General features: G+C 31.6%; 1 protein-coding gene across 8 annotated transcripts in view; it reads right to left on the minus strand.

The window, feature by feature from the left end:
• The window catches only part of LOC145292166 (3-phosphoinositide-dependent protein kinase 1-like), a 145,345-nt gene extending 126,162 nt beyond the window's left edge, over positions 1–19,183 (minus strand). The window contains exon 1 of one of the 8 annotated variants that reach the window (XM_080138366.1): positions 18,445–19,183. Coding sequence is in view for 2 of the 8 variants with exons in the window: in XM_080138364.1 (XP_079994490.1) it covers positions 18,445–18,447 (3 nt within the window). In the remaining 6 variants the exon portion in view is untranslated. The remainder of the gene's footprint in view (positions 1–18,444) is intronic. The other 7 variants (XM_080138373.1, XM_080138364.1, XM_080138365.1 and 4 more) reach the window with 7 other exon arrangements.
• Positions 19,184–22,153: the final 2,970 nt, after the last annotated feature.

Here is a 22,153-nt window from a genome sequence, read left to right on the forward strand (position 1 = left end):
CGCAGATTAAGGATTACCTAACACGTCAGTTTTGGGGTATTCTGTTGAATAATAAAAACTAATTGTAAACTTTTTTTTACAGCTTTATTTGTTTACATACAAAATTAAAAATGGGCAATTTCTAAAAAATACATCCGATCTTAAAGGTGAAGACGCTAACATAAATATCGTTTAAAAAAATCAACAACAAAAAAAACTACATTTTATATATATATATATATATATATATATATATATATATATATATATATATATACATACACACACACACACACACATATTTTGTAATATTGCCAGATAATTATATAAAAACAGAATTTTTTTTTTTAATCTTTTTAAAACACAGGTCCAGAGTAAGTTTTTTTAGCTATTGAATCTTCCCCTTCTTTCCAGGGAGACATTGTGCCCTAGTTTAGAAACAGGTAAATACTACTTAGAAGCGCATGAAGACGAAAGAACTTCAAGGTTGAATCAAAACAATAGTAAAGTTATCAAGCAAGACTAAAACAATTTGCTAAGCCAGAGTTCCACACATGACCCATTATGATCTACTGATAGGAGTTTTGTTTTTTACAAAAAGCTAATCTTTATCAGCTGTCATCCACAACCCTCTGGCCTTTTTTCGTGTTCACAATCTAGATTTATCAGAGTGACCTGCAAGCAACCTCCACCATACACACATTTGTTCTCCCGGTTTTAACAGAACAACAACAATAAAATCGGTCAGCTTACAAACATAAATATCAATGATTGACTCAAGAAATCTAACACAATTATCTTAAATATCTCTAAACACTGCAACTGCAAATGATGACCTTTAGTCTTAATTACTTGTCGATTGAAAAGTATTTTTAGTTACATCCAAACCTCGATAACAGGCTATCTGGCTTATGTTTGAAAAAGTAGTCTCATTACTAAACCCATAGATTAAAGGGACACATCTATATAAAAAAAAAAAAAAAAATAAGTGCCCCTTTTTTGAAGGGGCGGGAGACTTTCTGCCCACATTAAAACTGATTTTGTATCAACTTTGCCCTCGTGAGAAAACAAGTAAATAGGTACTCCAACATTTAGAATCTCAATAAACAAATAGGCTATTTGTCCAGAATTACACCTATATTAAAAAACAAAAATAAAAATCTGTATGATTTATGTACCCGTGATGAAATGAAAATATATTCCAAAAATTATATAAATTGATTGTTTTATTTTTAAACAAAATCAAATTTAATGAGTATCTGAAGAGCATCTCACTTGCCATTTTGAAAATAAATCTCAAGAAACAAATGGAGATAACTCAATAATTCATACTAGATTTGTTGTAATGTCTAAGAATTCTTATGAATCTTTTAAAACTGAGTTTCTTGATGAAAATAAAATTACTTGATCAATTTACGTGATTATTGGAATATGATATTTTCGTTTCTTCACATGTACATACATCATATAGATTTTTCTTTTATTTAATACGAGGCATGTCAAGATACAAGATATATATCACAAGTAAAGCATTGTAGAAAAACAATTGAAGAAGAACATCTGTATGTTCACCAGAAAACAACAACAAAGGCATTTTACATGAAAGTGTCAACAATTAGGTCTGAAAATTATGTCTCCAGTTCATTTAATTTTTTGAATTTTTTAATTATTCATGTCAATATATTCTTTTCATCTTCAATATCTGCAAGGACCCATGGCATAGTGGATAAAGTACTTGGTAAAATTCAGTTGTAAAGTTACACTCTTCTGGAGGTTGAAGGTAAGTGCAGGTGACACTCAAAATACAATTGAAAATTACTTAGAGTTCTACCCCAGTCATGGCTAATGAAACAAGAGTATACTACCCTGTAGGGTGCCATCTGAAATTTTGTGTAGGGCGCCATCTGAAATTCTGTCCAGATTCAAGTTCAACAGAAAGATTCTCCAAGGACAAGATCCATCTAAGAAGGTTTGAGGTTGCATCAACCGAAACATTGTGAAAATAACACACAAGATGAGAACAGTAGTCTGAACGGTACTTGTGCAGATTTTGAACCGGATGTGTATCTAAGCGTTCACTCGAGTTTGCCAGGAGTATGATGTCAACCGCTCGAGTTTACCTGCAATCTGACGTAAGATGCCGATCAGCCAATCACAATGCGTGGCAATGTGCAAATGACTCTCGGATAAATATTGAAAGAAAAAAAAAATCAATAAATAAACAAACTAGATGTTACATGGAAAGCATGGGGACTAACAGCACTATGAATGTATTAATGTTAGACAAACAACTGCAGACGATCGAAGTAGTATTTATTTTTTTGTCAAAATAAATTAATCGGATCCCAAAAAGAATTGCATTGCATGCAATGTTAGATGAATTATTGCAAATAATACACATGGACGATAAAACGCTTTGGATAATCACAGATTTCAAGGGGGCTCTGCTAAAATAGTTATCTTTTAAAAACCAAGGCACTAAGTACTCAAAATAAAACCGTTTTGTTCGGAAATGAATATACTTTCAAAGGAATGAATAAATAATATACATATATTTGAAGAGTTTTAAGCAAATAAAGTGATAAAAATGTGAACATCATAAAACGTTTTCAGTAAGGTTTTGTAAAAACTCCTCCCCCGATTTGTAAATGCTCATAAGAATTTTATCATAAAATTTGGAAACTAACCAGAAGTGATGTCACTTTTAATAGTTTGGGGTGTCCGAAATACTTTTGATCACTCGTTTTTTTGTTGTGTTAAAAAAAAAAAAAAAAAAAAAGACTTCAACATGATGAGTATTGGAAATTTTGAAAAATATTTTCTTCAGGCACCCACTGTCAAGTAAATTGATCTTTTTACTATTTTTTATCCATGAAAAGTATAATTGTATATTATTTTCTCTTGTAGTAGCTAGCAATTTAAAATGATGATACCCAGAAAAAAAATCGTTTCTGCTTGAGTTTGGGCGGAAGACTGTCTTGTAGTATTAATAGCATCAGCAGCAATAGCACACCTGTAAGCAGACATTTTTTTGTGGTTGATTTTTATTCCAGAACGAATTCTTTTTTAAAATTGAAAATATAAATATATAAAAAAAAATGTTCTAACCTGTTTAGTGAGAGCTATTTGGTTATCAGAATATATAATTAAAGCAATCACAACCTCTCCGGCGTTATCAACTTCATTCAATTTGCTATTATTCACATATTTTTAGTTAAATTTTAAAAATATTTTTATATTTTTGAAAAGTCCAAAAAAAAAAAAAAGAATAGGCTTTTTAAATGTATAGATTTTAACAGCGAATTAAACAGTGTTTTGCTTTCAACAATCAAAAATGTCAAATATGATTTTTATGGGTTCAGGCATATGAGCGGTACCACCCCACTGTATTTTTTTGGGGTTTTTTTTTTTTTTTACAATGTTTTCAGCAGATTATTATTGAATGGAAACTAATCTACCAGATCATTTAAAAAAAAAAAAAGAAAAGAAAAGCAAAATCAATATTTATAGGAAGTGCTCAGTTTCTAGTGAAGTTAAGGAATAAAAACGTCTTAAACTGGAAAGTTTAAAAACAAAATGTGTCACTCAGTACACAAAAGACATGAAGCATAATTAAAAATATAGATCAAATTCATTCACAATTTTTGAACGATTTGTCAAAATGTTTTTTTTATATTTAAATAGGTGGGCAAAAAATACTTGCTACTTTTCCAAACATTACATTTTCTGTAAGAGTGATACCACTTGTTTTAAATTTAATTTTGTCTGTTTGTCTTAATTCTTGTAAAGTTTCACACCCCTCATTTACGCAAATCTACATGTTTAAAAGTAATTTGATGTTCAAAATCTAAGGCATAACATTTTCAAAAGCCAATAATTATGAACCACTAACCGTAAATATAGGTGTCAAACGCTGTCTTAAAAACTTAACTAGAAAAAAAAAAAACCCTCCCTTAATTCTACCTCTAACTATAGGTACGAATGGCAAGCCACATCCTAAAACCTTATTTAGCCCTAACAATCAATAACGCTAAGTCCGAGCGGCAAGCTCCTCACTAAACAAAATTCCTTGCACATGATTTATCTCCCATGAAAATAAATTGGTCAATTGTTCTAAAATGCTAGAATGGTCTTGACATGGCAAGTTATTTTACATTAAATTTATGTGAAACTAATCCCCACTCTAAATTCTAAAATTGTTTGTTTTTTTTCTATCAAGTCTTCAGGATGTTCACACAATTTCCCTTAGTCCTATCATTAACTCAAAGTCAGAGTGGCAACCTCCCCATCCGACCATAATTGCACAAAGATCCTCTTAAAACCATACATAATCATCTTTAGAAAAAAAACAAAAAAAAACGCACAGGATTTATTTCCCATAGAAAAACCAAAACCAAATGGTTAACTGCCCTAAAATGCTGGAATGGCTCAAAATGGGGAATCATTTTACATTAAATTCTAAAATAATTTTTCTTTATCTTTCATTAAAGTTTTTCAAGGTGTTCACACAATTTCCTAAAAAGGTAGAATCACATATTTTAGAGAAGTGATCAGTTGGGAAGGGAGGGGGGTATCGGAAGGTATTAATCTATAATAATACCAAAGAAATATTGCGATATATTCATTTTTTAAGCAGTCCTAGATTTAGATTTCAGTTTTTTGTACATGAAATGCATTACAATTTAACTTTGAGTTCTTTAACTTCTTTTCTTTTAATAGATACATGACATTTTTAAGGAATTGCAATATATTTATGTGCATTTACTGCAGATTATTCAGAAACAACTAATTTTTGGAGATTTTCAGTAGCATATTCTGATTCTTTGCACAAAAATACACTTATATAGCAAATTTTATAGCTTAATCTTGTGTTTTTACAAAGATATATTTTTACTAAAAAAAAAGTGTAAAAAATGTGACAAAATGCATATGGTCTTAAAGAGGAAAAAAATATCCAAATGTGCAAAATACAAAATAGTCATAACTTTTTAATTTTAATCTGATTTAAAAAAAAAAAAAATTAAAAGGATTCTTTCTTGGCTCATCAAGCTTTTTCTTTATATGCCATTATTGAAATATTTTAAGCTATTTTAATTCTTTCATGTATATTGTTATTGCAAACAGAGATTCTGTAAGAAACAGAATGTGGCTGGAGGTGTACAACCATACCCTGTCAAAAGCCTTAGATATATCAAGGGCTACTGCCCTTCCCTCCCCTGCCTTATCTAGTGCTTGATATAAACGTTCAGAGATTACAGTTAAAATATCTGCAGTAGAACGGGCTTGCCTAAATCCATATTGGTGGTCTGAGAGAAGTTTAGCAGTTGTAAGGTGGTGGACTAGAGCTCGATTAATTATGGACTCAAATATTTTGGCGAAAAGAGGGAGGAGGCTAATTGGGCGATAATTTAATGGGTTAGTTCTTTCAGAGTTTTTGTAAACTGGTACCACAGAAGCAGTTTTCCAACAGCCAGGAAAACAAGATTCGTTAAGGCATTTGTTAAAGAGTTTAGAGAGAACAGGAGCAACCTCAGTGGAGCATTTTTTTAATAGCACAGAGATCAGGTCCACATGCTTTTGAGGTGTCTAGGTTTTTTATAATATCATGTACTTGGGAAGGCATGATCTCCAGATCATCTAGCATGGTTTCTGTCCGCAGAGGAAAATTAGGGAGAAAATGGCTTGCTGGGTCCAAGGTAGAGTTTGAGGCAAACTGATGGGCAAGCATGTTAGCTTTCTCAGTTGCTGTGCAAACAACCTCATGATTGTTTGATAGTGGGGGTATTGTCGATTGCCCATTATTTACTACACTATTGTAGATATTTGAAAGGGCTTTTAGAGGGTATAATACAGATAATAGTTAGTCAAACTGTAAAAATTCAAATATTTCAGATTTGCATTGAATTTGAGTGATAGTTATTAGGCACTAATTAAGCAAAATTTCAATTTCTTAATGTTTAAGCTTACATTTTTGACATTTTCTAGAATCAAAATAATATAATTTCAATCCAAATTGGAATAAGAATTCTAGAAAATTTCAATCTTTGTAAGGGAATATAAATGTGCTACAAAACTGTTCTGGAAATTAATTTTACCTGTCCCGAGATCAGTATTATTCTAGTTATACATAAAGTACAATCCTCTGTATCATTAACGGGTCTAATTTTATCATTAAAAGAAATATATCCAAATCTGCGTTGAACAATTTTTTTATGTGCATTTTCAAAAACTTTAATTTTTATTTTGTTCAATTTCATCAAATTTTATATTAGTTCTGCTTGCTATTTTCTTTTAAGATACATAAGGTCAGAGGAATTTTTACTCTCACCCTCAAAACTACTACCAATGTCACCCACATACACTAGGAAAGATATTTCATAGGGCATATGCATTGGTAGAACCATTTTATTTCAGATTTGGTTCTGGCTATTCTATACTTACTTACTTGTAGTGGCATTCATTTGAGATGTTGAGCCGGCTCTAATAGTGTTAACCGCATCTTGCGTCAAAGCCATCCACCCATATCAGTTGGCAGCAGAGTCGACAGCATGATCCAGCCATTCACGGTTCCAATGACAAACACTAAAAACATGAGAACCAGACACAATCCCTATATCCACCTTGACCGTTACAAACCAAGTCTTAAGTTGACCACCTTGGCGCTTTTCCCAACCAGTGGGTGCAACCAACTGACGGACAAACTCGTCCCCTGGCTAGCGCAGCACGTGACCCGACCACTGGAGTCTCCTTTTCAGCAGTTTCCTCCAGGCCAAGAATATTACAACTAGTGCATATGGTTGAATTGGGGATTCAGTTGAAGGTGAACATGCAGGATACAGCGGAGGCAGTAGTGATGGAAGATTTCAAGTTTATGAAGATCCTCTCTGCGCAGTGGCCAGGTTTCACATCCATAGAGAAGAATTGTTCTGACCATGGCTTTGTAGATCTGCAACTTCCTGGAATGTCTTATCTCCTGGCGAGACCACAGTGGTTTTTGAAGATGAATGAAGGTTATTCTATCTTAGATACTCTACATTTTTAACCTAAACAAGGGATGCTCCATCTACCTACATTTTGTTTTTCTCTCTTATAAGAATTTTGATAGACTAATCCTCATATCTTTTTAAATTCTAACTTTCTGAAATAAAAACTAACATATTTATTGAACATTTTCTACCTCTGGTCATTCTTAATCAATTCTTACACAAATGAGAACATTGTTCACAATTAATTTCTACACATATTTCACTTAAGGATATACTATACTGAGCAGTTATCTTTTCTTAAAACAATCGCAGAAAAGCAAATTTGTCTTCTCTCTGATTCAATAATTTCTCTTTAATCATTATTAAATTATTTCATACTCGACTGAGTAAAAATACTAAAATATAATATCTATATTTATTTTGACCATTAAATTCATTATTATGTTAACATTAAGAGTGAGATTGTCAGTGTGAATAATTTAGTAAAATGCTTCCACACCTCAGTTATATTTCAAGTACTTCCAAACAGCAGATTAATCTATTTATAGTATGGTCATGTTGAAAGAATAGATGAGATTTCTCGAGTTGGATGTAGAACAGTTAAAGTATCAGGGGCAGATTATGGAAAACATAAGGGAATGATAAGGTTTGACTGGAGATAAAATGGAATAGAGACCTGGCCAAAGATAAGAAAGGCTATTTCTAAAAGCTGTCCAAGGTATGTAGACATATAAAATGGATGTTAAACCAAATATGATATGATGGCCATGACGTATTCTCACATTTCAAATCAAATTATGTCATTTATATATAGACTTCTTTTTCTTTTTTGACGCCTTAATCGTTTGCAAGCTCTCTCGATTTTAAACAAGACCAAATTCTCCCTAGTAGGATCCAAATTGAATTCTCTCAGACATGCTTTTACAGCCCTTAGGTATTCTTTATGAAATCAGGATTAGTGATTTGTTTGATAGATGACATTGGTAAAGCCTTTTAAGATCCACAGTTCTCATTGGCCAGGTCTCAGAGTCATAGAGAAGAATTGTCTGAACAAATGCCTGATAAATTCAGATTTTTTAATCTATCAGGATCTTGGGTTGAGACCACAGATGAGGTTGAAAATTCAATTACAATAAATCTTGGAAAGACATTGTTTGCTTCATTTTCAAAAGAATCCGACAGATAAATGCTGCTTAGATTTTTTTATTTGTATTTATCATTCAGTTTGGATCTTAAAAAGGTCATGAGCTCTACCACAGAATCCAACAAAAATTGGGAATTTATCAAGAGGGATAATCCAAACACCCTGGTTGAGACGAGGATACTTTGCTCTGAGAATTACACTTGCATAGAGTAAGATTTAATTAACCTTTGCTATTTCTTTTCCAATATCCATAAACTCAATAATCGGAATCTTTGTTATCGGCAGCACTGACCTTTAGCCACTACCTTCTAGTATTTATTAGAAGAATCAGAATATGGTTGGCGACGAATTTATAGATACTAGGGTATGACATGACCAGCCAAAGTAGAGTGTTGCAAGTGTCCATTTATGCAATCACCATTCTGTCTGAAGATATTACGGATCACTATATTTTCAGAGGACGGAGGTGTGATACCTCGTTGCATGATGGTTGCAGTTTGCGAATTCCTGGCTCCACTGACAAGGCTGTGACCAAACGAAAAAAGAAACAAAAATGTTTTTATATATAATGTTCGTGTTTCTTTGTTATTGTTGTTGAAATAAAGTATAATGCATTTATTTGAAATGGAAAGTAGGTGGTGCAAGCATATTGGTGCAGCTGAGGAGCTGAACAACAATAATTACGGAGAACTTAGCTGTACTTCCAGGTCCACAGGTGGTTGGTTTTCAATGGTGAAATAGTGATTGGTTAGCTATCTCGTATGACTTTGTTGAGGATTGCTGTGTATGGACAGCCATAATTCGGGATGTAAAGTAATGCAGGCTTGGTTAGGGAAAAAGCTGGCTCCATCTGACCAGGATAAGCATCATTATAACTACAATACTTACTTGTACTTGTTTTCGCATTCAATCTGGAGTGGTTCAGCTGGCTCAATCCAGAGAATTTACTGCATCCTGAACAAACTGGATCAACTGCAGTAGCTAGTTACAAGAGTCAGCCAATCACAGTTCCAGAAGTGAGGGCCCATGGTCTGCTTGGTATTGTTTCACTGTTCTGAACTAGGTTTTCAGTTGGCTGGCCATAGATGTTTTTTCCAACCTTGGGGAGGGTCTGGTTCTTGAAACGAGGAATTACATTCACAGGGAGATCATGAAATTGGCTGTACATTTTTCATGGATCATGATTGATACTTTCCGCATTTGCAACTACTATAACATTATGGCATCAACCAGGTTGTTGGCTTCTGATTAGACTGCATCGGCACAAAATCAGTTACTATTTAGGTGATTTCTGAATATTTTGCAGTTATTATTTATTGTAAAATTATTCTATAATTCATGTAACTGCAACATGGACATTCCCAAGTTAAATGTTAACAAATACACATAATCAAATTTTCTCCATTCCATTAATCACTTTTAAACCTATCATGGTCTTGTTCATTGAACCGATAATCTTACTAACCTTTATCTTTTAATGCTTTTTGCTTTTGTATGTGGTGACTCAGTATTAATTTTTTTTTTTTTTTTTAAATACAAATCAATTTCAAACATTTGAAACTTCCTTTTTTGTTATGATCATTCCCTAGTTTCCAAAATGAGATAAAATATTTTAAAGTTAGGTTCTCTGAACACTGAAATATCCAAATTTAAACTTGTTTTAAGAGTTTTAGGGTTAGTGGTAAGGCTTTTTAAATAATCTTTTCAGTTAAGCAATTACCCCGAAAATCAGACGTGTTTGTTGATCAGTAAGCTTAATAATATCAAATAAATAAAAAAAATCCTAGTCTCAACACTTTCGAAATATACAGGTTGGTGTAGAGAATTTAATTCTATTGTGTGCTAAAAATCATTTGTTTTTTTTTCTTTTTCTTTATGAGTACTCGACTGTTAATTATTATAGAAAAACGATATATCATATGTACTAAAACAAGCTCATTAAAATTTGATTAAAAATAATTTAATTAAATCCATCACAAAGCATTTCAATTTTGATCTTTTTTAATAGTTGAAAAACCAAAAATAAATCTTTATTACTTTGTAACCTTTTGACATTTGAAACCTATTGAACTGTCAAATATGAAATCATTTTGAGCTTTAAAATTCTTGGCAGATTCTCATGCATTAAAAGAATTTAAAAAATTAGTTACATCCAATATTTTTATACATATTGAATATTACCTTAACAAGATTTGTTATAGTTTTATAACTTTTAAAGTCATATTTAAAAACAATTTGGTAAAAAAAATGAAATAAAATTGAAAGTAAAAACCCCTGTGCAACGTCAGGTCTATTATGTAAAATGATTTTAATTAATAAATTTGATATTTTTATGCAATAAACATATTTAAAGTTTTGAAATGCTCATTCTTTCTTGGGTCAAAATAAAAAGAAAAGGATTAAGATTAGTTTTTATTATGTTAGTGACCGTGTGTGTGTGTAACGGTCTCTACCAAACTATTCTATCTACAGATTTGAAAGTTGATATATAGGGAATTTGGACCTGTTGATTTTTTAGCTAGCTGAAAATGGAAAAGTTGGAACTTGGCAGGCATAAGTTGACTTAAAGTGCTTCTCTATGCATGGCTAAATATACATTTAAGTTAATTTGTAAAGTTTTGATATGCATGTGAACTTAGCTGAAATGGTAGCAAATAACGCTGGTTTTGATTTTGATTTTAGCTGATAGTACCCAAGTCATCTTTTTTTTTTACTTTTGAAATCACTTCTCTATATTAGGTACAATATAATAATCAATTGGCTCTGTAATAATAAATACAAAATCTGCATAAATTAAAATATATTTAAGTATATTTTACAACTGGGCAGCCTACTAGTTAAAGAATAAATCTATAAATAAAATTTCTAGCAATAAATTATTATTACCTCTTACACTGAACAATTGTAAAGGGGGTTTGAGAGTATTTTAGTTAATTTTAAAAAGCTAAAAATTGAGTTTTATTTATTTATTTTTGTATGTGGGGGTATTTATCCTAGACAACACTTTACACGGGATGTTCGGCTTGTTATGAATATTTAACATCAGGAAATGCGTGCAGAACAGGAGACCATTGGTTTGATTATATAAAAAAAAACAAATAAAACTGAGTGCTTAGATTAAATGTAGAATAACTAAAATAGTAGGGCCTAGATAGCAAAAACACGTGAGAAAGTGATAAGAATGAATGTCAGAGAAAGAGGGATAACCAAAGACCTGGCCAGAGACAATTTTTTTTTAACTGTTCAATGCATGCCAGCATGTAAAACAAATATTCGACCAATGAGATGATGTAAACAGACCACTCTCCCACAATGTGCACATAACCACAAAAAGAGCAATAACTTCAAATGGAAGTTATATTTCCTTAGGATATTCTATTAAAATTTCTCTCTCTAGCATCTGCTTTTTCCTCCACCCAGTCTATTCATATCTAACTGAACATACGACAACTCCTTTATATAATAAGTTTCCTCTAGAAATGAGATGGCATTATAACACTGAAAACCAACCGCCCCCTGACGAAACTGTTCCAGTTGACCATAGAGAATGAATAACTTTTTCTACATTCTAGATATTATTCACCCAGGGCAACAGTCAACACTGGTTAAGAATATAACTTTGTGAATTTTTTTTTTTTTTGTAGGGTATTTTTTTTTTTAACTTTTAGCTGGACATACAAATACATGCACAACTGCTCTTTATATAATAGATTAAATGAATAAACGTTAAATTAAAACTATAAGATTAGTGTTTACATGAAGGATTAATTTGGAAACTTTAAAAAGTAGTCTTGATTAAAAAAAAAAACTTTTCCGATGTGAATTTTAAATGTTTATTTACAAATTAAAAAGATAAAATAAACCAAAGTTACAAAAATAATTCAACTTCCTCATGCGTATTTTGTATGACTCATTAAATTTTATGGTTAACTGGAATATCCAAATTGTGTCATATGGGATTTTTATTACTTTCATGTCTCAGTTTTAATTATGAATTTTCCAATGAACTATAACACAAAGATTATAGTTGATATTAAAGAAAAAATAACAGCTTAAGATTAAAATTCAATCAGAAACGAATGATGACAGAATTAAAAAATTTGATTCCTCTAAAATTGAAAAATGGTAGAGGGGTTTGAAAGTATTTTAGTTAATTTCAAAAAGCTGAAAACTGAGTTTTATTTAATTTTTTTTTTTTTGTATTTTATCCAGGACAACATTTTACACAGAATGTTCGGCCTGTTATGAATATTTAACATAGGGAGATGCGTGCAGAACAGGAGGCCATTGGTTTGGTTACAGTAAGAAAAAAAAAACAAAAAAAAAAAAAAACGAATGAGTGATTCTTGGATTAAATGTAGAACAGTTGAAATAGTAGGGCCTAGCTAGCAAAAACACGTGAGAAAGTGATAAGGTTGAATGTCAGAAAGAGAGATAAAGACCTGACCAGAGGCAGTTTAAAAAACAAAACAAAAAAAAAAAAAACTGTTTAATGCATGCCAGCATGTAAACAGATGTTCGATCGATGAGATGATGTAAACAGACAACTCCCCCACAATGTGCACATAACCACAAAAAGAGCAGTAACTTCAAATGGAAGAAGTCAGGAATACCGACTTTGTTTCCATTATTTTTTTTTAAACTTACGTTATGATGTCAGAAAAGGACCCCCACCCCAACGGCAAAAAAAAAAAAAAAAAAAAAAAAACTTACTCCACCCCATTACCATATACCCAAAGTTATGGTCTTTTCCAGATTATTTGCTCCCTCTACACTATTTCAGAAATCTCAGATGAAACTCGAAATTGATGACGTAAGTACTGACATTTTATGGGTGCCTATTCAGAATGGCTATTCGCTTTGTCAAACCAATTCTACAATAAGAAAACCGGCAATCATCCAGTATAGTTAGCAGCCGAGAAATTATAAACAAATAATATTTAAAAAATAACTAATATCAAATGCAGTAAAATTTAATTTAAATTATGCTGGTCGGAAAACAATCCTGAAATTATTTTAAAGTTTGTTTTCTTTATTTCAATATAAGATCTCATCAATATCTGCTTTTCAAATACAGGGAATCCAACGTGGTCAACCCATCTGTTGGGATTTCATTCCTTAGGAAAAAAAAAAAAAAAAAAAAACTTTTTGCCCAAGTCCACTACTCTCGCCCAGGCTTGGTGGTAGGTCAGCCTGTTTTATTTTTACTATCTTTTAAGTGATCTCCACTCAAAATCAACCGCCTGCCACTTTTGATTGACACTTGTTTGGCTAAGTCAAAGTAACGATAACATATTCAAAGAAATTTTACAATCACTTTCCACACTTTAGAATTATACAAGTCAAAGAAAATAATTTTTAATACGTTTGGTTAGGTTTTCAATGTGTTTGTTGTATATTTTATTTGTTTTCATATTTCTCAACTATTAAATATATTGCACGATAGCAAAAAGAAAAAAAAAGAAAAAAAAGAAAAAAAAAGAAAAGAACTTGGAAGGCTTAAGTCGATTTAAAGTGTTTCTCCATGCATGGCTAAACATACATGTATACATTTAAATTAATTTGTAATGTGAACTTATCTCAAATGGTAGCAAATAACAGGACAGCCTTGACCTTGCGATTAAAAACCAAGATTGAGTCAAACGGAACGACTCGCCGGAAGTGCAGTGAATCTGTTTAGTTCGTATATTTATGAATTTATGTGGAGAAAGCGATTGGCACAAATAAAATTCGGCGAAATCCTTTGCTGCATCACGAGCATTTCATGACAATTAAAACTTTTTTTTTTTTTTTTTACTTATGTAAAATGAAAACAAAAAAAACATGAAAAATAAAGTTAAACTTTTAAACAATTTATTTTAAATTAATATTTTCTTCTATACTTTAGAATGACAAATAATTTAACCAATGTTTATTTTTAAATAAAATTTAGTTTAAAATTAAAATGAAAACTAATTCCCGAGGTCCCGTCGATTCGTTCCGTTTGACTAAATCTTAGTTTTTGATCGCAAGGTCAAGGCTACTTATCAGTCTCCGAAATGGTAACTGGGCAGCCATATTGATTCTATATTCATTGAATGTTTACACACTGTAACCGTGTATTTCTCGAGTTTCGATGGGTAACTAAAATTAATTTTCATTTTTAACTATATAAATTTTTTTTTAAATTAAATGATTTGCGTTAAAAAAAAAAAAAAAAAAAAAAAAAAAAAAAAAAAAAACAAAACAAAACAATCCCTATGAAGTAGAAGTACCGTTTCCAAGACTGGAAACTTTCTTGTTTCGTTTAACACTTAGTTTATGATCGCAAGGTCAAGGCTGCTTTGTGCTTACGGCCTGGTCGAGGGCAGCCATGTTGGATTCTTACACGATTAAATTGTTTACACATTTTAAATGTGCATTTCTCTTGTTTGTATGTTAAATAAATTAAATTTTTACTCGAAACGACTCCTAATGTAATAAAGCTTAACATGAGAAACATTTTGGATGCCTTATTTTTTTCATATCACCTTATTTACTGACATTACCCTACCGTTTTATTTATATAGATTTTAGATTTATTAGCCATCCCAAGAAGACAATGTTTGGCATAAGGTCGGTTTTGAACATGGTGAAAATCCAGTTCCCTCCATAGGGGCACGTTATTCAGGACACAAAATTGTCCCGGTCGGGAACGATTTCTCTTCCACTCAGAAAATTTTAATTCTAAGTCGAAGACCGGAAATCAATAGGCCTTTTCAATAAAAAGAAATAATTTTTTTTGTTTAAAAACAAACAAGTTAATTAGGCTTAAATTGAGGATTTGTAAAAGTATAAAATCAGAGGGTTCTATTCTTTGGAAGAGTTATACAATTCAGGGGTTTGTATTACTGTACACAGATTCGAAAAAGTTGTCAAAAAACAAATATATAACAAATATTATCAAAGGCAAGATAAGTTACTTTTCTACCTAACTGGATATATTTTTCGTGTTTTTATTCAATGTAACATGTTTATTCAGCTCGAAAACCATACCATACAGTGTTTACCGATGTATTGGAAAATTCAAAATGGCGGCCGACACTCTCTTTAACACGGTAAGTTCAGGAAAAGATGTCATAAATAATAAACTAGACAAAATACTGTTAGAAATTCGCTCATTATATGTTACCGTGACATGAGTTGACATATATTCGGTGTTTTTTTAATAGTATTTTGTCTAGTTTATTATTTATAACACCTTTTCCCAAACTTACCATGCTAAAGTGTTGGCCGCCATTTTGAATTTTCCAATACATCGGTAAACACTGCATGTTCTTCGAGCTGAATAGACATGTTACATTGAATAAAAACACAAAAAATATATCCAGTTAGGTAGAAAAGTAACTTATCTTGCCTTTGATAACATTTATTTGTTATATATTTGTTTTTTGACAACTTTTTCGAATATATGTGTACAGTAATACAAACCCCAATTCAGTATTTGTGGGCGTGTGTGTGTGTGTGTATATATATATATATATATATATATATATATATATATATATATATATATATATTATATATATATATGTATGTGTGTGTGTGTGTGTGTGTGTGTGGAAAAAAGGATTCCAGCACAGTACAAGTACAGTGCTCGATTATAAGAAAAAAATTCGAAAATAAGAGCGTATTATTTATAATTTTTATTTACAGAAATTTTAGATAAGTCATCGGTACCATCGGTTTCAACCCTGATAATAGGGGGCCGTTTTTGATACCGATGCCATGCAAATGAAAGATGAGGAATAAAAGTTATCCATTTAGGTGAAAGTGTGCTGATTCACCGGAAGACTTACCTTAAGAATTTGGGATTAAATTGTTAGGTGAAAGTACAGAATAGTTACAAAACATACCCCCCTTCCCATGTTAAATAATAGGTTTCTAAATAATTAATCCAAAACAGAATACGTTTGATAACAAATACCCAATTCCGTAAACGTGGTCAACCAGCGCACTTTTACCTAAATTTATCATATCACCAGAACAATAAGGAAAAATAAAGGGGGTAAAGAAGGAAAAAAAAAAACTCCTTAGGCCATGACATTTTGAAGCTAGATGCTGCTTTGCTTCTCATCAGAAGAGAAGGGCCCAAATTATACAAAATGCAAATGTCGAAAAATTGATTTAATAACATTTAGATACGAAATGAGAACGAAGGAATAAGGTAATATGGTAAAAAAAAATAATTAAAAGTTTATTCCTCATCTTTCATTTAATATTTGTTTGCTCCTCTTAATAGTGTTGAGCTTTTATCTTGATAAGCTTGCTTTGTTAAAGATTTACTCTTCCATAACAATGCTTTGCTTAGCTTAACTCAAACATTTCTTGGCCTCCGGGCCAAGATCACAGTGACTGCTCTACACTTCACCTTTTGTCGCCAGTCAGTGGAGAAATCCTTCATGACTAATACAATTTTTGGTGCTAATGCAGAGAGTGATCCGCGCTATTTTTTTAAATCGTATTCCACGTTTAATTAAAGTTTTTTATGTTTTTATTCAATTGTAAGGTTAAAGTAGAGAGGTATATAACACTCTCCCCATGTTAAGAATGGCTTTTTAAATAACATTATTTCAGCACGGATCACTCTCTGCATGAGTACCACATTTTTATTCCTATCCAGAGTGTCACTTTTTGGGGAGCTGGATTTTCCCCACATTAGAAACCGACCTTGTGTCTAACTCTGCCCTCGTGGGGAAGCAAGTAACACACACCACACCAACACCACCTTAATTAAATCTCTTTACATTAGTGGGAGTTGTCTTAAAACAATTCAGTGGAAGTTATTTAGGACCAACTTATAGACTTTACTCAATATTTAATCGCTACCAACTGTAGGATTCATTTTTTAATGGACCCAAAATTAAAAAACAATAACACTTAAATAATGATTTGATCAAGTTAGAAACAAAAATGTCCGAACAATTTTTTTTTTTTTAATATATTAGTATATAAGCAACCTGTTTATTAGTTTGTAATCATTTTTTTATTTTAAATAAAATCAGATCGATAATATTCTATTTTGTAAAAACATCCTTAAAACCCTTGAACCCAATGAAAGGGAAACCTAATTGACCCATTTTATTAACTACGGAAGGACATTCGTGCAATTATACATTTAACTAGCTTGTTGAACTTGTTACGTTAAAAGTCATGAAGACGAAAGAAAGAAAAAAAATCTATATTAATTTGAGCAAGAGTTATTTTTTTTAAATTTTTAATGGAGAGACATAGTATAAAATCATATACTTTGGTAATTACTTTACAATATTACAATCTGCTTTTGGCATTCATACCGGAAAGCAATAGATCGATCAAAGATATGTTATGAGCTGCTGGTGTACCCTAAGGAGGAGGAATGTTTTACTACTATAATTCTGGGGTGTGGTCTTTTTTTGTCTCCCTATCCCTTAAGTTTGTAACAAAATAAGCATTTGTCAACTATGTCATTACAGATATTAGAAAAAAAAAAAAAAAAAAAAAAAAAATCGGAATAAATAGATAAATTTGAAGAGCGAAAAAAGTTACTGTTTCGATCTCATTCTTAAAAAAATAAAAAAGGACGCCTTTTTATCGTTCTTGCTCAGGTTATATTTAAAAAAAAAAAATAGAAATGACAAGAAAGATTAATATTTTTGTTACTTCTGCAGTTTACGAGCCGTGCTTACAATATATAACATTAGTACTCATGTTACCGTGCTAAAATAATAACATTATTTAGAAAGTCATTCTTAACATAGGGGAGGGGGAGAGTTATGTAACTATTCTGTACTTTCACCTAACAATTTAAAAGATATTGTAAAACTCCAATTTAACTTGAAAATACAACTTTAAAAAATAGCACGGTACCATAAGTGCATAAGCACCATAACGTTTTCAGAAAGCCATTCTTAACGTGGGGAGGAATGACTTTATTAACTATTCTGTGTTTTGATGTAATAATTTAATAAACAAAAGAAAAAATTAACATAACTTTTTTTTAAAAATCTTATTTTAAAAATAGTATACTGCAAAAGTACCTATTTTTAATGTATCAATAAAACTTTTCTTGCTTAAATTAAAAGTACTCATTCACGTTCACCTTGTATATTACCGATATAAAAAACAAAAACATTTGAAATAAAAATCCAGCCGGCAGCAACATTTCGAGTTTTTCTTAGTCGATATAAAAAAAAGGGTAACAGTAAAAAAAGGCAACACACAAAACCAGTGAAACCACTTATTTTCAACACATTTTTCTTTCGAAGGAATCCATAAATCATTAAGCTATAATCTTTAGAGCAATACATTATCCCGCCTTATAAATTAATTACTCACCATGTCAGTTTCGTCAACTGAAATATTATTTCCGTCTGGTCAAATAAATTCCGAAAAGATCTCCACTGCAAAACTTTACTACACAAGACTGTCATCTTACGCCACTAAGGCGGAAGTTACTACTGCGCATGTCAACATCAACACGGAAGTGTCCAACTGGTGCATTAGTTAACGTTCGTAGATTTCGCACTATGGGAACCCCTACTAAATTGCGCCGAATTTTTTGCATGCAATTATTTTTTATATCTAACAGTGAATAAAAATATATTAAATCGAGTACTTATTGCTATATTTTATCCTTAAATATTTGTTGTTTATAATTTGAATTTATCATAAAAGCTGAAGCAATCATTTTATGATTTATTGCAGGAATAGTAATCCGTATTTGTTTTGATAATGCAATTTTGCCGTGGAGATTCACGCTTGTTTGATAGACTCCCTTGAGCTCCTTATATCTTTATAGGTAAAAGAGATATTGATTTTAAAATGTCTTCACTAATTATAGGTAACAGAAAAGGAATTACGACTCATCTTACAATTAAATCTTTAAAAAATAACATAATACGTTAGTTATTTTTCAGAAATGATTTAAACTATATAAGTGCTTCCCAAAAACGTTTGTCTGTTTTTTTGTTTTTTTTTTACTTAGAAATCATTTTTTAGTAAGACCTACAAGTTTGATTGTCTACGCAAAACAGATCAAAATATAGACTGGAAAATAAAGATGGCCGACATAAATAAATAAAAGAAGGGAGATAATTTAACATTTTACCATTTAACTTCGCTTTTGATTATCTATGACAACTTGCTAACTTTCTCATTTTTAATTTTTGCTGGTCAATTTTTTTCTGAAGCGATTTTTTTTTTTTTTTTGGTCTGCACTTACTTCACATGGATATTTAAACTTACAGCCAAATATTTTAAAATATAATATAACCTAATTAAAATTTCTTTTAAAAATACAGAATTTTTTTGTGACGTATGGAACGAAAATGTCATATTCAAAAAATTACGTAAATTAAATTCTTTTTTATGTATAGAAAATTATTTTTTACGTGTTTCAGCGATAAATAGTATATCGTAGCCATTACAAACCTGATTTTGATTTGATCTCTTATTTCTGGAGAGGTGGTTAACGGGGGAGGTAACAATTTTATTTATATACTATGGCGGATCAAGACACAATGTTATCGCTTACTCATAAAATTTGATTTTCTTAATTTCTGTGCATTTTTGGAATATGATATTTTCGTTTTGGTGACACATAAACATATATATAAGTGAAAGTGTCTGTGTATCTGTGCGTCAGTGTGTGTGTGTGTGTGTGTGTGTATACATTTCCCTACGCAATAACTGTCAATTTTTATTCTACAGACTCGAAATTTGATATACAGGTTACTGAGATTTGGGAAAATCGACGTGATCGGTTTTTGGCCAAAAATTTGGCGATTAAGGGGTCAAAGTTCAACGATTTGATCTTTGAGAACTCTACCAAACTCCTCTGACAATTTTGGATCTACGCATTTGAAATTTTAGATATAGTTTCAATTGGACATGCATCTAACTTAATAACTTAATTTGAGCCCAAAACAATAAATTTTAAGAGGTCATAATAGGGGTCAAAGTCATAAAAATTTGACCTCTGCAGTCTCTTCCAAATTACTCAGACAATTTCTGGTCTAAATATTTGAAATTTTACATAAAGGGTATTCAGAGATAGGGCAAGCTTTTTAATCAGTTTGGGTCGAAAATTTTTACTTACCAATATATAAATGTATGTATGTATGTCTATTTGCATGTCTGCCATAAACTTTCAATAGAGGCGACGGATTTTACCAAGACCAGTATCGTTTTAAAGTTTGATCTTTCATACGACAAATATCGAAAAATTGGCTAAAAACATTAATATATTCTCCTTCAACTAGGCACTTTTCTACAGGGAGGGGTCACTTTTTCGCCAATATTTTTGAAAGTTATCCTCTCCTTTAGATTGTCTAGCCTTAATTTTAAAAAATGCCACTTCCAGTTTGGCGGTGGTCGTAACAGCATAAACGTTAGGTTTTACCCTGTTCTTTTCCTCCTTTGCGGTACGGGTTTAGCCTGCCTTCCTACTACCACTTCTTTTATTTTTTTTGCTCAACATACACATCCAAACACCCGGGCAACGCCGGGCTGAAATGCTAGAATATATATAAAAGTGGAAGTGTCTGTGTCTGTGTGTCTGTATACATTTCCCTACGCAATAACTCTGTCAATTTTAAGCCTACAGATTCAAAATTTAATATACAGGGTACTGAGATTTGGGGAAATCGATGTGATTGGTTTTTGGACAGAAATTTGGCGATTAAGGGGTCAAAGTTCAACGATTTGACCTTTAAGAACTCTACCAAACTCCTCCTACAATTTTGGGACTAAACACGTGAAATTTTAGATATAGATTCCTTGGACATGGATCTAACTTCATAACTTGATGTGAGCCCTAAACAATAAATTTTAAGGGGTCATAATAGGGGTCAAAGTTAAAAAAATTGACCTTTTTTTTTGTTTTGCTCAGCATACACCTCAAAACACTTGGGCAACGCCGGGCACCCATGCTAGTATATATATATATATATATATATATAAAATTAGATTAAATTCTTTATTTGCACTGTTTTATTTTAATAAAACATCGTTTTTGAATTTAAAAAAAAAAAGTTGTTTTGTGTGTGTTGCAGAGCCGATCATCTGGGTCTTACAACTAAGTAAGTAGATACAGGCTAGAAGTAATAATAATGGTCAAGAAGAGAGGACAAATGCAGATGAACAGTTTAAAAAGAGGTTGCATTTATTTGCACTAAAAGTACAGAGGTAATGATGGAAAAGAAAGAGAAATTGGTAGCTGGACAGCAGGTTTAGTGACATCTCTAGAAGCAGGACGGCAAGAAGGACAGAACTGACGTCTCTGGATAACAAGAAAAGCTGGATCCCTATAAATAATCAAATTCTACCCAATTTACACTATTAATGATTACTATACTACCACCTTACATTCATTAACCTAGACACCTTAAAAGCATGTGGACCTGATCTCATTCCGGCTGTACTATTAAAACAATGCTCCACTGAGGTTGCTCCAGTTCTCTTCAAACTCTTCAACAAATGCCTTAACGAATCATGCTTTCCTGACTGCTGGAAAACCGTTTCTGTGGTACCAGTTCATAAGAATTCTGGCGAAATAACTGATCCATTAAATTATCGCCCCATTAGCATCCTCCCTCTTTTCACCAAAATATTTGAGTCCATAATTAATCAAACTCTAGTCCACCACATTAAACTTTTGTCTAACCATCGATATGGATTTAGGCAAGCACGTTTTCCTGCAAATATTCTAATTGTAATTGCTGAACGTATATACTATGCACTGGATAAGGCAGGGAAGGGGAGAGTATTAGCCCTGGATATATCTAAGGCTTTTGACAGGGTATGACACGATGGTCTTCTCAGAAAATCAGATCCTATGGTATTACTGGACAAATACTTAACATAATTAAATCCTTTTTAAGTAAGAGAAGAATCCAGGTTGTCCTCGATGGTCATACGTCTAAACAGTATGATATAAATGTGAGTGCAACTCAAGGGTCCATCCTTGGACCTTTATTATTCCTGATATTCATAAATGACCTCCCTGATAAAATTGTTTCTGAGATGGGTATATTTGCTGACGACA

The sequence above is a fragment of the Euprymna scolopes genome, chromosome 13, assembly GCF_053919585.1.
Source record: "Euprymna scolopes isolate OS-2025 chromosome 13, ASM5391958v1, whole genome shotgun sequence".
NCBI classification, from domain to species: domain Eukaryota; kingdom Metazoa; phylum Mollusca; class Cephalopoda; order Sepiida; family Sepiolidae; genus Euprymna; species Euprymna scolopes.